General features: G+C 38.2%; 1 protein-coding gene across 3 annotated transcripts; it reads left to right on the top strand.

Moving 5' to 3' along the window:
- The first annotated feature begins 508 nt into the window (after window positions 1–508).
- Window positions 509–11,324, top strand: Rnf6 (ring finger protein (C3H2C3 type) 6). Of its 3 annotated transcripts, none has more exons than XM_013027322.1 (5): window positions 509–779; window positions 1,495–1,577; window positions 3,688–3,898; window positions 5,555–5,650; window positions 8,562–11,324. In XM_013027322.1, the coding sequence occupies exons 3-5, from the start codon at window positions 3,706–3,708 to the stop codon at window positions 10,322–10,324; spliced, it is 2,052 nt and encodes a 683-aa protein (XP_012882776.1). In that variant the 5' UTR covers window positions 509–779; window positions 1,495–1,577; window positions 3,688–3,705; the 3' UTR covers window positions 10,325–11,324. The 3 variants fall into 3 exon arrangements, with proteins under 3 accessions (XP_012882776.1, XP_012882777.1, XP_012882775.1); XM_013027323.1 differs by lacking the exon at window positions 509–779 and adding an exon at window positions 961–979; XM_013027321.1 differs by lacking the exon at window positions 509–779 and adding an exon at window positions 963–1,033.
- Window positions 11,325–14,370: the final 3,046 nt, after the last annotated feature.

The raw sequence follows: 14,370 nt of genomic DNA, 5'->3' as shown, positions 1-14,370 counted from the left end.
GGCCTCAGTGGTATGTGCCTATCATCCTAGCTATTCTAGAAAGCACAAATATTGGCTCGCATTCCAGGCTAGCCTGGGCATAAACCAAGACTATCTCAAAACAGTCACAAGAGTGGCTCAAGTGGTTGAGGACGTGCTTAGCACGCTGGGTGATCTCAGTTGAACTGTGGTCGTGCCAAAGGAAAGAAAAAGCACTTAGAAGCCATTTATTGGACTTTCCAACTCTTGGCTAGCCGAAAAGGCCAGGCTGATTAACACACTACACCTGGACAGTTAAGAGACACAAACAGGTGCAGGTGCTGGCACCCTGCAAGCATGGAACAAGCACAGCGTCTCTGAGATGGCGCGCTGCCCCCGCTCCCCCCGCCCGCCCGCCCGCCCCGCGATCAGTGGGCCCGGAGGTCTGGACTTGAAAAGGAGGGCCCCGTGACCGCGGCGTGGCGGGGGGGCGGAACGCAGGCGTCCGCTCCCGCCGGAGGCAGTTTCCAGACGCACCACCCTGGCGCTTCAGACCCCGCAGCCCAGCGGCCTCCCTCCGCGCGGCCTGGTGGAGGGAGCTTACGGTCCGGGACCTGCCGTTCTGCTGCCTAGCTTCCCCTCGGCCTCGGCGACCCCACACTGCAGCAGGGCCCGCTTCAAGGACACCACGGGCCCCTCAAGGCGCGGCGGACACCCTGTCCGGCCGCCCCACCACAGCCTCCGGCGGGCGGAGAGGACAACCGCCCACGGCCTCCTCGTATTTTTCCGGGCTGGAGGCGGGTCGGACGGTTCCAGTGGAGGTGGGCCGGGGGTGGGGGCGGAGGGGAGTGCTGGTCGCTCAGGGTCCTAACCACCACTACTTCCTGGATACGCCTCTGAAAGCAGGCCGTCCTTGGGGGGGGGGAACCACCCACCTTTTCTCTGATTGGTTAACTTCTCTCTAAATGAGTTTCCGTAGCTGGGGATTGGCTTGGAAGCACCGTCTGTCACCTGCTTCCCGGTGGGAATCTAGGTCGCTCAGGGAAGCGTTACTTGAGACCCGGTTGGGGGAGAGGTTGGTTGGGGCCCGGGAGCCAGGTTTGTTGGTTGTAGTGGGGACGGTCCTTTAGGCGCGAGCTTCCTTCGCAACGGCCAGGGAAAGAACCAGTAGCGGGACGGAGGGCGGAGGTGGCAAGAAAGTAAGGGTTTTCGAAGTGGAATCAACCTAACCCTGGCAGCATCCGAATGGGTATGTGGTAGGAAGGAAGGCCGTTGAGAGAGGAGGCCTGATCCCAGGAGCAGTGACGGTGTAGAGGCAAGGCCTAGATTTGTCGTGCGAGAAGAGAAAAGAAGGTCTTGGAGAGGGCGGGGGTGATTTCCATGACCGGATTGTGTGGGGACTCTTTTACATTTTCTAGGTGAGCATATGACAAAATCCACTGGAGAATATTCGTTGGCTTTGCATTAGAGTTGGGAGTCTCTGGCCTTCAAAGAAGCAACTTCATGAATAATTCAGCTCTCTTTTTATTGCTTCAGATGGGCAGCTCTCAAAAAAGGCACAAACAACTGAAGGATGGATACGATTTCATATGTTAAGGACATGTTGAAAGGAAAATAAGGTATTCACGTGGATTTAATTGTGGATAATTGTACAAAACTAATATCTCAGAGGAGCAAGTTTCAGGTTTTCTAGTATTAGGCTGTCCTGATTTTTATATCAGTTTTTAATTTTGTAAGTTGGTTAGTATCTTATAACTGCCAAATAATGCTCTTGCTGATTTATGGGCCTGACAGTTCTAGAAATGGGAAATCTTGCGTTTAAAATAATGTTAACTCGCATTTTAGTGGACAGTGCTACTCGATTTTTCATTCAGAGTGACAGTGTAATAACCACAGTAAAAACACCTTGAATTTGTAATTTAAGATACATGGAAATTGGATAGTTGCCTACTCCTACAGTAGTTTAGACTCCTAGGCTAACTTCTCTGTAAAGCAGCTTGCATTAAACACCTGGCATATTTTCAGAGGTAGAGTTGCAACATTTGCTTCCCTGGCAGCCTAGCCATTTGTGCTCCAGACTGCATTCTTTCAGGTGTTGTATTGTTACACATATCTCTTAGTGAGAGCACCAAAAGATTGTCAAAGAATAGTTTATTTCCTCAGCAGAATACCTCCATTAGCTATTAATGATACACTTGAACCCTACCCTGGGAAATTTTGACCATGGATTGGGAATGAGATCTGGGCATCTGAATTTTAAAAGAGTGCCTTCATGTAAGTGTGATAAACTCCTATATTAGTAACTTATTAGATTGATGTGCTTAAAAAAATTCTAAAATATGGGCTGGGAAGGTGGCTCAGTGGTAGAGCGCTTGCCTTGCATGCATGAAGCCCTGGGTTCGATTCCTCAGCACCACATAAGCAAAAAGAAAAAAGCCGAAGTGGTGCTGTGGCTCAAGTGGTAGAGCGCTAGCCTTGAGCTGAAGAGCTGAGGGACAGCGCCCAGGTCCAGAGTTCAGGCCCCACGACCAGACCCCCCCCCCAAAAAAAAATTCTAAAATATGCCTGGTGCCTGTGGCTCATGCCTGTAATCCTAGCTATTCATTCAGGAGGCTGAGATCTGAGGATCATGGTTCAAAGCCAACCCTGGGCAGGAGAGTCCCTGAAACTCTTTTATCTCCAGTTAACCACTAGAAAACAGGAAGTGGTGCTGTGGCTCAAGTGGTAGAGTGCTTGAGCTGAAGAGCTCTGGGATGGCACCCAGGCCCAGAGTTCAAGGCATGACCTACCCCCCCCCCACCCTGAAAAAAAATCTAAAATACTTATGAGACAAATGGTTCTCTCTCTCTTTCTTTATAATTTGAAAATCTGAGTTCAAACCACAGGACTGACAAAATAAAGTAGTCAAAAAATTGAAAATAAGCTTCTTGGGAAATGACATTCAAATGTAATCCAAAAATAGCATCTGCTTAGGCAAAGTCAGTAAGTTTCACTGGCAGTCAAATCCCTGGACCTAACCATTCCAGTCTGAGGGAAGAGCACAGTGTTTTGATGTACACCCACAAACTTAAGAGCTGCAGGTGTCCTGTTGTTTCTTGTAGGATTTCATAACATTCCTGTTGAGATTTAAGGAGAGATCAACTCTGAGTCTGTTCAGAAGATAGAATAGGTAAATTATTTTTTGTTCAAGAAGGTGCAGTGAGATTGTGGTGATGATACTACCTTTATTACCTTTATTTTGGAAGCATTTCATTTCTGGAAATAAATATAAATTATACCCCACCCCTATCCCTTAAGTGGCCCTTTCTTATTAAGAACATGAATAACTCAAGCCTAAGATTGCTGTGTTAAAATGAAGTACCCAAATATTTGAAACTTGAGTGACGACTTTTAGACAAGTTTCACCAGAGTATCAAAGAAGGAGAGGGAAATAATCACTTTGGTTCCGCTATGAAGCCTTTGTGCTGAATTCTGCCTGGCTAACTAATGATTTTAGGCACAAGGCAAAGTAATAGGCCCATATGTTTTCTGTCCTTTATAAGGTATTTTTAAAAAATTATCTTAAGTTCTCCCACTGCAAGATTTGACAAATGAAGTATTTGAGTAAGGCACACAATTTTAAAAATACTAATTTTAAAATGCAAAGTCATATGCAGTCCATGATAATACCTTGGCTTATATACATATATACATATATGTGTGTATATGTGTGGATGTTTATTTGAACAGGAATCCCAGAGCCTCAGTATGAATCAGTCTAGACCTAGATCTGATGGTGGTGGCGAAGAAACTTCATCTCAAGAACAAAATCATCGTGAAAATGAGAGAAGATGGCAGCAAGAGCGTCTCCACAGAGAAGAAGCCTATTATCAGTTTATTAATGAACTGAATGATGAAGATTATCGGCTAATGAGAGACCATAATCTTTTAGGCACCCCTGGTAAGATATGCATGAAAGACAGTCTGTCTTTTTTTTCATCATCGGAAAGAGGCATTTCAAGTAAGGACAGCCTTCCCCCACCACCCGTCCCCCCACTTTCCTCTCTCAAAATATGAACTGTTTTTGTGAAGTTAAAAACTTTACAAAATAACAGTCGAAAAGCTACTAGTTCACTTCTCTATTTTATGAGGAGAATACTGTTTATGTGTACTAACAAATTTCAAACTAAGACATTAATGTGTAAGTGTTAAGTATTTGAACATATATTCAAGCCTCTCTCCTACCACTCTCCTCACCCCTTCTTCTTTCAGCTTTACATTGTTATGGATTGAACCTAAGAAATGCTAGGCAAGTGGTTTTTGTTTTTTTTTAATTTATTTTTTATTGTGAAAATACTGTACAGAGGGGTTACAATTACATGGGCAAGATAATGAGTTCATTTCTTATCGAGCATTGTAGCCTCCTCCTTTGTTTCCCCTTCCCATCCCATCCTCCCCCCACTCCCCCTAAGCAAGTGTTTTTTTTTACTGAGTTATACCCTGAATGCTCCAGTTCTCTAAAGTTAAACAAAATATTATTTATAAAATATTTTAAACTCAAGTCTAACTCATTTGAGGTGTTAATTATTAACCTGCAAAGTAATAGCCCCCAAAGTTCAATGTGCTCTGTAATATTCTTAGAAATTTATTTAACAAATAACATGAAATTTCTGCATTTAAATATTGTTTTTATGTTGCTGGCCTATTTAATATGTAAATTTCAAGTAAGATTTCAAGGAAGATTTGAAGTTTTGTCAAAGTACTTTTTTTTTTAAAAATAAGTCCAGGGGTTTGAACTCAAGGCTTGGGAGCTGTCCTTGAGCTTCTGTGCTCAGGACTAGCACTCCACTATTTGACCTATAGCTCCACTTCCAGCTTTTCGACGGTTAATTGGAGACAATTTTACAGACTTTCTTCCCCAGGCTGGCTTCCTTCAAACCATGATTCTCAAATCTCAGCTTCTTGAGTAGTTAGGGTTACAGACAGAAGCCAAAGGGGCCTGGCTTCCCTTGTTAATTTATTATTTGTTTATTTATTTATTCTCTTTAAACATTTTTTTAAACACAAGCTCTATTCTTGCTAGACAGTTGTTCTATTACCTGAACTATATACCAGCCCTTTTGTTTTAACATTTTTGCCCTGGGCTGTCTTAGACCAAGACCCTCTTACATATGCACACATCCATGTGCCACCTTGCACAGTTGGCTAATTTTTGTGGAGTGTGGGAAGGTCTTGCTAACTTTTTGCCTCGGCTGGCCTTGAACCATGAACCCTCCTGGTTTCTGTTTCCCAAGTATAAGTTATTATACACAGCCTAATTCCTTTTTAAGCCTGACAAAAATGCACATAATTATTGTTTATAGGTCCTATATGTAAGAGGTAACAGTGTTTTACCAATTACTCAAATCATATTTTAATTTTAATAAAATTGCATGTGAGCCACAACCAAATTGATGTATGTGTGTCAGTTAAATATTTTAATTGTTCACTTTGCACAACATAAGAAAATAATAACATTGTTTTCTATAGTTTGCTAAAAATTAGTTTTAGCCTTCATGAGTTCTCATAAAACTTGGTAATTTAAAATTGTTAAATGAGCTACCTTTCATTATTTCAGGAGAAATAACATCAGAAGAACTACAACAACGGCTAGATACAGTGAAGGAACAATTAGCATCTCAGCCTGACTTGAGAAATGGGACAAATAATAGAGGTACTATGGAGTCCTTTCCATTAAGAATAAGCTTGATTGGAACAATGATAAGTAAAGAAAATACTGTATTTTGTGTAGTATATTTAGTTTTGATGCTTTCAGGTAATATTTATGTGTCATAGGTAGCATGTACACCGATTGCCTTCAAGAAGCTTGTATTACATAAAATAGTATAGAATTAAGCTATTATAAGCAGTTCTATTTAATCTTAGAATGTATACACTACTTTTCTACAGTGTTCTAAATAGGCTTACCTTCTAAAAATTTGTATATAAAACAAAACAGAAAGACTGAACCAGGACACCTGTTTTTATTGCTTTTAAAGACTTTTTGAAATTTTACTAAACATATAGCTATAATATAAAAAGTTTTATAAAAAATTTGAATTAAGGATTGGGAATATGGGAATTTAGCTCAGTGGAAGGGCACTGGCCCTAAGTTTAGTCCTCAGCTCTGCAAAAATTAAAATAAGAAAATGTAATAGAAGTCAATAAAGCTAGAAATAAAACCTAATTTTAGTGTTCCTCTTACCAGTTCTATTTCCGTCCCAGATATATTTATTTGTAATTTCACCTATTATGTCAAAGTGATCATACCAATTATAGTGAATTCAAAATGCAATAGCTCAGTAAAATAGAATGTTTTTTTCCTATGCTAACAGCTCAGGGAAGACAGAGAAATTTGCTTCTCAAATCCTAGGATCTACCTAACTAGCAGAGTGAGTCTATAATTGAGCCATCTGGTAAAGAAGCTACTAGCCAAATGTGACTTTTTAATTAATTTGTAAGGAAGTTTCTCAGTCATACCAGTTACATTCAGTTTCTTAACATTACCTGTAACTGGACTGCACAAAAATAGAACATTTCCCCTATTGCAGAGCAGTTTATGGGATACTTCTGTTCCAGAGTATCATTTGTATGATAATACTTAGTTATATCCACAGCTAGGTATTTGCTGGTACCTAGACCAGGTTGTCTCCATGTCCATTTGCCATGCTTGTAATCTATAATAGAAGAAGAGTAGGAGGGAATTGAGCTAACTTGCCTATATTTACTGTCATCACTACATTCTAATTAATCAATTAATGGAGTAGCATTAAGAATGATGTTTACTGGCCTTTTATTCATATTTTCCAAACTAAAATGAAAATTAGATACTAACCCATTTTTAATTTGTGTTCAGATATGCAAGTTGTATTTATAAAGCTCTCATGTTGGTCTTTTAAGTAGGTTTAACTGTAGAATGTACTCATCAAGTAGCTTATTTTCTTTAGAATCTAGCTAAGGTCACTATTTTATTGGCACCAGCAGGAATTAATAGCTTTAACTTCAACATTAAAAGAAAAACAAGTTTCAACATTTATGAAGAAAAACAAAAAAATGTTTAAAGCTAGATTGGAATATCTTAATGAAATAAAAATATTTTATCTGATATGTACTTCTGATTAGAACACATTTTTAAAGTCAAAGTTTGTCTCAAAATATTTTTCATTAAGTTTTATACTTTAAACTCACTGGTTGCAAATGAAATATTTAAGCTTGGCATAGTAGCTCTATCATAATGAAAAATTTATCTGGGACACATTGATTAATAAAGTGGTTTATTTCATAATATTGTGAGTCTAGTCTTGTAACTGTTGTAGAAGCTGGGAATTATGAGTGTGTGTGTGTGTATACACTAGTACTAGGGCTTGAACTCAGGACCTTTGCTCTTACTTAGCTTTATTTGCTCAAGGTTGGAGCTCTACCATTTGAACCTCACCTCTACTTCTAGCTTTTGCTTAATTGGAGATGAGTCTTTTGAATTTGTCTGCCCAAGGTGGCTTTCAACCCTCAAATCTCAGCCTTCTGGATAGCTAGGATTACAAGTGTGAGCCATTGGTGCCCTCCTTGAGGCTGGAAATTTAGCAATGAAGTTCACATTCAAAATGAATGTAAAAAATAAGTTGAGAATATTTATTGAATGCTTCCTACCTATGTGTCAGGTGTTAATCATTTTATATTCAGTGTCTTATTTTATATTCACAATGCCCCTATGAAATTGCTACTATTGTTACCCCTTATTTAAAGACAAGGATAAAACCATATAGAACTCTTGAGTTCACATAAAGGCAGCTAATATGGTTCTAATATTTTATCTATAAAGCTAGGTTTCTTTAGATGAACAGTTTTTGGCAGGCCCTGAGATATAAGATAAAATTGCTAAGGAATGATTCCAGATATGAATTTTGCCAGTGTATTTTATTGTAGTATGTGAGGGAAATAATTATAATTGTAAAATTTTGGTATTGGGTATATTTCTCATTTGTCTTAATATTTTGTTAATAACGAGCAGATATAAAGCAAGAAAGTAGATTTCTCCACAATTTTGCATAAATACTATCTAAAGTTTTATAATTCCATATGTTTATAATATATATGTATATATATTTAGAAAGTTCAATTTTTGGTTACTTTTGTATTACTGGGGTTTGAATTTGTAGCCTTGGGCTTGCTAGATAGGGGTTCTTCCGCTTGAGGCCTCTAGCCTTTTTGCTTTAGTGTTTTTTCGTTTTAAATAGTGTCCTGGGGTCAGTCTCCGACCTCAGTCTTCTTTCCTGAACTTCCCAGTAGATGGGACCACAAGAAGGAAATTACCATGCCTGGCTTGTTGATTAAGATGGGAGGGCAGGGAGAGGGTCTTGTTAACCTTTGCCCAGGCTACCCTCTAACAGCAATTTTCCCAAGCTCTGTCTCTTGGGTAGCTAGGATTATAAACACATCCCCCTGAGCCCTTTTAACCTTTTTTTGTTTATTAAAAACACAGTCATTATTTAATACAAATTCTGTTGTTGTCGTTTTACAAGTGTTCAATAAAGATCTAAGGATAGATTTTAGAAATAGACCTACAGTTGATTTAATTTGCCTTTCAGATTCAGAAATTCTGAGTGAAAGTTCAAATGAAGATTCTTTGATGGAATGGTTGAACACCTTTCGTCGCACAGGAAATGCTACACGAAGTGGACAAAATGGGAACCAAACTTGGAGAGCTGTGAGTCGAGCAAACCCAAATAGCGGAGAGTTTCGGTTTAGTTTGGAAATCCACATAAATCATGAGAATAGAGGATTTGAAGTTCCTAGAGAAGATTACATGGACATTCCATTGTCAGATATTAGCAGAGATCATACTAGAAATAGGCAACAAAGATCAACTAGTCCTGTGGCTAGGCGAACAAGAAGCCAAACCTCAATGAATTCCAGTGGTAGTCGTCCTAATCGTCCAAGGACTGGGACGATTGGTTCAAGAGGGCAGAATTTGGTTGAAGGATCATCCTCAACACTGGGAAGGTCAAGAAATGGCATTGGGGGAGCAGTTAACATTCCTAGAACTAGTTCTCCTAGCACTAATTTTAGTACTCACACAAACCAATCAGGTAGTGAACTCAGGCAGAGGGAGGGGCAGCGATTTGGAGCAGCACATGTTTGGGAAAATGGGGCTAGAAGTAATGTTACAGTGAGGAATACAAACCAAAGATTAGAGCCAATAAGATTACGGTCTACTTTCAGTAGTCGAAGCCGTTCACCAATTCATAGGCAGAGTGGCACTGTTGATTCCAATTCCCAAAGGGAAAGCAGACCTTTGCAACAAACCATTAGAAGGTCTATTAGGAGGAGACGTATAACTCAGGTTTTTTTAGAACAGGATAGGGGACGCCAAGGAACTACACATGCCCCATTCTCCAATTCAAGACTTGTGTCAAGAATAACAGTAGAAGAAGGAGAAGAATCTAGCAGATCATTAGCTGCTATACGACGACATCCAACAATCACACTGGATCTTCAAGTGAGAAGGATTCGTCCTGGAGAAAATAGAGATCGGGATAGTATTGCAAATAGAACCCGATCCAGAGTAGGGCTAGCAGAAAATACAGTCACTGTTGAAAGCAATAGTGGGGGTTTTCGACGAACTATTTCCCGTTTAGAACGGTCAGGCATTCGAACCTATGTTAGCACTATAACAGTGCCCCTTCGGAGGGTTTCTGAGAATGAGCTTGTTGAGCCATCCTCAGTGGCTCTTCGGTCAATTTTAAGGCAGATCATGACTGGGTTTGGAGAACTAAGTTCTCTAATGGAGGCTGAGTCTGAGTCAGAGATTCAGAGAAATGGTCAGTATTTGCCAGATATGCACTCAGAACTGAGTAACAACTTAGGTTCAGGTCATGACAGCAGCCAGCGTAGTGTAGGTTCCTCACGAGATAGGCGAGGCCAAGTAGGCAGCACTGAATTGTCAGGTGAAAATGAGACCACCCAACCACTGGCTCGAAACAGTGACAACAGAGGTAGCAGGCAGTTGGAAAATTCAAACAATTTAGTTGAGACTGGAACCTTACCTATTCTTCGCCTTGCTCACTTCTTTTTACTAAATGAGGGTGATGATGAACCAATACGTGGTTTAACCAAAGAGCAGATTGACAATCTTTCAACCCGGAACTATGAGCACAATGGTATTGATAGTGAATTAGGTAAAATCTGTAGTGTTTGTATTAGTGACTACGTAACTGGAAACAAACTCAGGCAATTACCTTGTATGCATGAATTTCATATCCACTGTATTGACCGATGGCTCTCAGAGAATTGTACTTGTCCAGTCTGTCGGCAGCCTGTTCTAGGATCAGGGGTAGCAAACAATGGATGAAGTGATGTGCTCTATTCAAATACTGTATTTTAGTACAGCTGAGTATTCAAGCATTCTTTTGTTGAGTTATCTGTGATGAGTTAACTAGGATGAAAAATAACATTATAGTTTGATCTATTTTTTGTGTGCCTTTTTAACTTGTTAAAAAGAGAACATTTCTATAAAATTTAAAATGCAAATGTTCGATTATCCAAAAGTACATAGTAGTTAATATTGCTAGAACCAAATAACTTTCAAAATGTTTTTATTTTGGTAATTTTGTCATGCTAAGCACTTTTGTATCTGCACAATTCTGTAAGTTCAAAAATCAATCTTCTTTTTCTTAATATTTCTGCAGACTTTACTTGAATTTTCAAGTTTCATAGGCTTAGTGGTGTCTAAGTCTGAACGAATGTTTGGCTGAATGTTTGCTAAATATATTCAAGTTACTTGAAGTGATAATTTAACATGCAGCATACTATATGTGTATATATAGATATATAATTTTAAGGTTAAATATACAGTCTAGAAAGTACAAGTTTGATTCTTATTTAAGCTTTTGGGAAAATACTGCATATGGCACAGCATTTAATGTTGACAAAGTCATTTCTGAGAGAAAGTAGAATAAGATATAATCTTAAGCTAGAGATAATTTACTGAAGCGTCTCTGACAATCTGAGTTTTTAGGTAGCAAGCATACATAATACTGAATAAGTATTTCTTTATTCAGAAATGGAACATGGAAAATTTAGGACATAAAGGTTATAAGTTCAGCCTTATTGTGACTTTTTGGAAGTGCAAGCAGTTCTTTGGATTAAGTAAGGTATATAATATGCATGGTGTCTCAAAATGAATTTTTCAACCTAAAAAAAGTCTATAAAGAACCAAATACATAGATAATGTATTAAGTTCACTTGGAGGCCAAAAGAAAAAAACTCCAAAGAAAACAAAAGACAAAGCTTTAAGAGAATGTAGAATTTATATAAACACAAAGTATGCATTAAAGATCCATTTCTAACAATAAATATTATAACAAAGATTTTATTGTGAATTGTTTTTTCCTTTTGCTTCACTTTGCCTTATTTACCGTCAAAATATAACAGTCAATTTTGTTCCTGAAGACCTGTGAAACACAAAGAAATTCATAAGAAGGGTCTTCATGAGCCTTAATGTTTAAGACTATGGAAAAGTTATACCATCTGGGCCAAAGATTGTATGTTTATATCTGGAAAAATAGGAACTTGATAAATTATCACTAATGACTTTTGAACTTGGCATCATGAAGCCTTTTCCATTTAAATTTCAAAAGAAACTAAAATTTAGTGAAATGAAGGAACCATGGAACATTTCAAAAATGTTTGTGTTTGGTTTTCATTATCCATATAATGTATCACCAATATAGCAGCAATATTTTTATTTAGAATAAAGATACTCTTATTAAAAATATTTGTTTAATAGGTAGCAAATAATACTGCAGATATTGAGGACTCCTTGGGTGATGAATAAAGGCCCTGTCTTCATGGAGAAGTCATTATTTGCTTTTAGAAATTAAAAATTATTTTTACTTTCCTGTTTGCTAGTGAAAATATGACAGTTTTGTGTGTGTGTGTGTATGTGAGAAAGAGAGAGACAGAGACAGAGAGGGGAGAGAGAGTGAGGGAGAGGGAGAGAGGGTATTGCTTGAGAAAAATCTTGAAAATACCACAGGGCCAGACTGAGAGATTTAGAACTATCTCCACATTTAGTTTTTCTTTCCAATTAGTGTTAGGGAGTACATTTAACACCGAGTGAAAGATTTTTGTGGAAGTTAAGACTTTGGAGTTAATTTATATAAGTTATTAAGGAGGCATACACTGAGAAGATTAATTTTTAAGGCTCAATTCAAAGACTTAGCAAACTGAGGAACTTTTATTTTACCTTACAAATGTTGAGGTAAAAGAAAAATTATGATTATTTTAGTGGCAAATATTTAGATTTTTCATATTTAAGGAAGATTTGGGCTAATATAGCATACAGAATACAATGGGATGGAGAGAAATTGAAAAGTAAAGAAACACATAAAGGGACTATTGTAGTAAAGTAACTGATTCAGTTTTATTATTGTCCTTACCAGTTTTAGGACGCTAGTAACAAAACTAGAAGGAAAAACAATAAAGGTGTACTTTAATTTTTTTCCTTATGACATTATTTGGTCTCTAGTTTTCTGAGGGAGCACAAAATACTTAGGGAGGAGAAGACAACCACCTAGTGGAGGAGGACACATCCCAGTTACAAGGTATCTCAGTGTTAACCATTTGTCTCGTGTAATGAGACTTAAATCCAACATTTCTTTCTTTAAACATTTTAATACCATACATTAGTTATGGGGAGGCTTTCATTGTAACAGTTTGATACAATGTACCTCATCAGCCTGAACTACTTCCTTTCATGAAACTTTTTCAACTGGTGGTTGTTTTATTTTCATACCTGCATATAAAGTATTTGGACCATACTAATCTTCATTTACCCTCTCCATTCACCTCCCCCTCCCCACTGGTACTCCACCTCCTAACAGAGCCTGTTTTTCGTCTTCTTCTTCCTCCTCCTCCTCCTCCTCTTCTTCTTCTTCCTTTTCCTCTGTCTCCTCTGCCTCCTCTGCCTCTTCTGCCTCTTCTTCCTCCTTCCTTCTTCCTTCTTTCTTTTCTGTAGTGTATTAACCAAAGGGTTTCACTGAGATCTCTCACACACATATATTTTAATCAGATAATTTTCTTTATTGCTCTATTTACCCCAACTATTATTTAACAGATTTGGTGATTTTTTTTTACTATCTTTATACATAGATGTAGCAGTATTATATATCATATGAAATGTTCCTCCGGAAGTTCTTCTTTCCCTTGGCCCAATCAATTGGGAAAAATAGTAGAACAAGTAAAGAAAAGAAATGGAAAATAAAAGAAAAAAAACCCAGTTTGCTGCTCTGCTTGATGTCATAAGATGTTTAAGTATTATTGTTACTTAACATAGTAATTGACATGAATTTAGAGACTGCATCACAGCACCTCTGAAGCTTGTGCTTTCTGGGGAATACTTGGGAAATTTTCAGCCTAATTTATTCCAAAAGATAACTTTTCAAAAGTCAGACATATTGGTACAGACCTGTAATTCTAGCACTCAGGAGATTGAGGAAGAAAGATTCTAAGTTCAAGGCCAGCCTGGGCCATATAGTGAGACCTCTTTAAAAAAGTTTCCCTAATTTAACTTGGTTCTGTCTTTGGAATTAACTCAATTTCTACATGTAAATAATTCTGTCTCATGAATAGAGAAGAGAGAAGGGCTTCTACTGATTCTGGGTTATAAAATGAACCCAGAATAGAATGGGGCATCTGAAGATACTGTATCAAGACCAGACTTAAACTGAGATCTATATTTTCAGGCAAACTATTTCTGGACAAGAACATGCAATGAGTTTTTAATCTTATATCTCTCCATTTGAATAATATTTGGCCAGAGGAGGAGAAAACTTGTAGAAACAGGTATTTCCTTTGCAATGGTTGCTTCCTTCAATTTTAGGTAATATTGGAAATAAGAGAATTGCCTTTTTGTGTTAGATAATTTTGTAGAAAGCCAGATTGTCTAAAATTAAGAAGAACATTGTGTTTCAAGGACATGATGATGGGTGTCAGTAGGCATTGTTTACTTAGTATCTAGAGACAGCTTGAGAGTCCCTTTCATTGAGTATGTGATATTAGGGGTACATAATTACTTTTAGAAAGTTTTGAGTATTTGAATCTCTAAACACAGAGTTAGCCCCTATATCTCTTTTTTTTTGTCATCATCATAAAAAAATGGAACTGTAGCTACTCAGGAGGCTGAGACTTGAGGATCGCAGTTCAAAGCCAGCCCCAGGAAGGAAAGACTGTGAGAGTCTTATTTCCAAGAAATCACAAGAAAACCAGAAGTGGCGCTGTGGCTCAAGTGATAGAGCACTAGCATTGAGCTGAAGAGCTGAAGGACAGCACTCAGGCCCAGATTTCAAGCTCCATGACTGACCAAAAAAAAAAAGAAGGAACTGGTATTGTTTGTAG

Source organism: Dipodomys ordii, unplaced genomic scaffold (assembly GCF_000151885.1).
Source record: "Dipodomys ordii isolate 6190 unplaced genomic scaffold, Dord_2.0 Scaffold102, whole genome shotgun sequence".
Taxonomy (NCBI): Eukaryota; Metazoa; Chordata; class Mammalia; order Rodentia; family Heteromyidae; genus Dipodomys; species Dipodomys ordii.
Note: the sequence above shows the minus strand (reverse complement) of the source record. Positions and strands in the feature narration are given on the sequence as shown.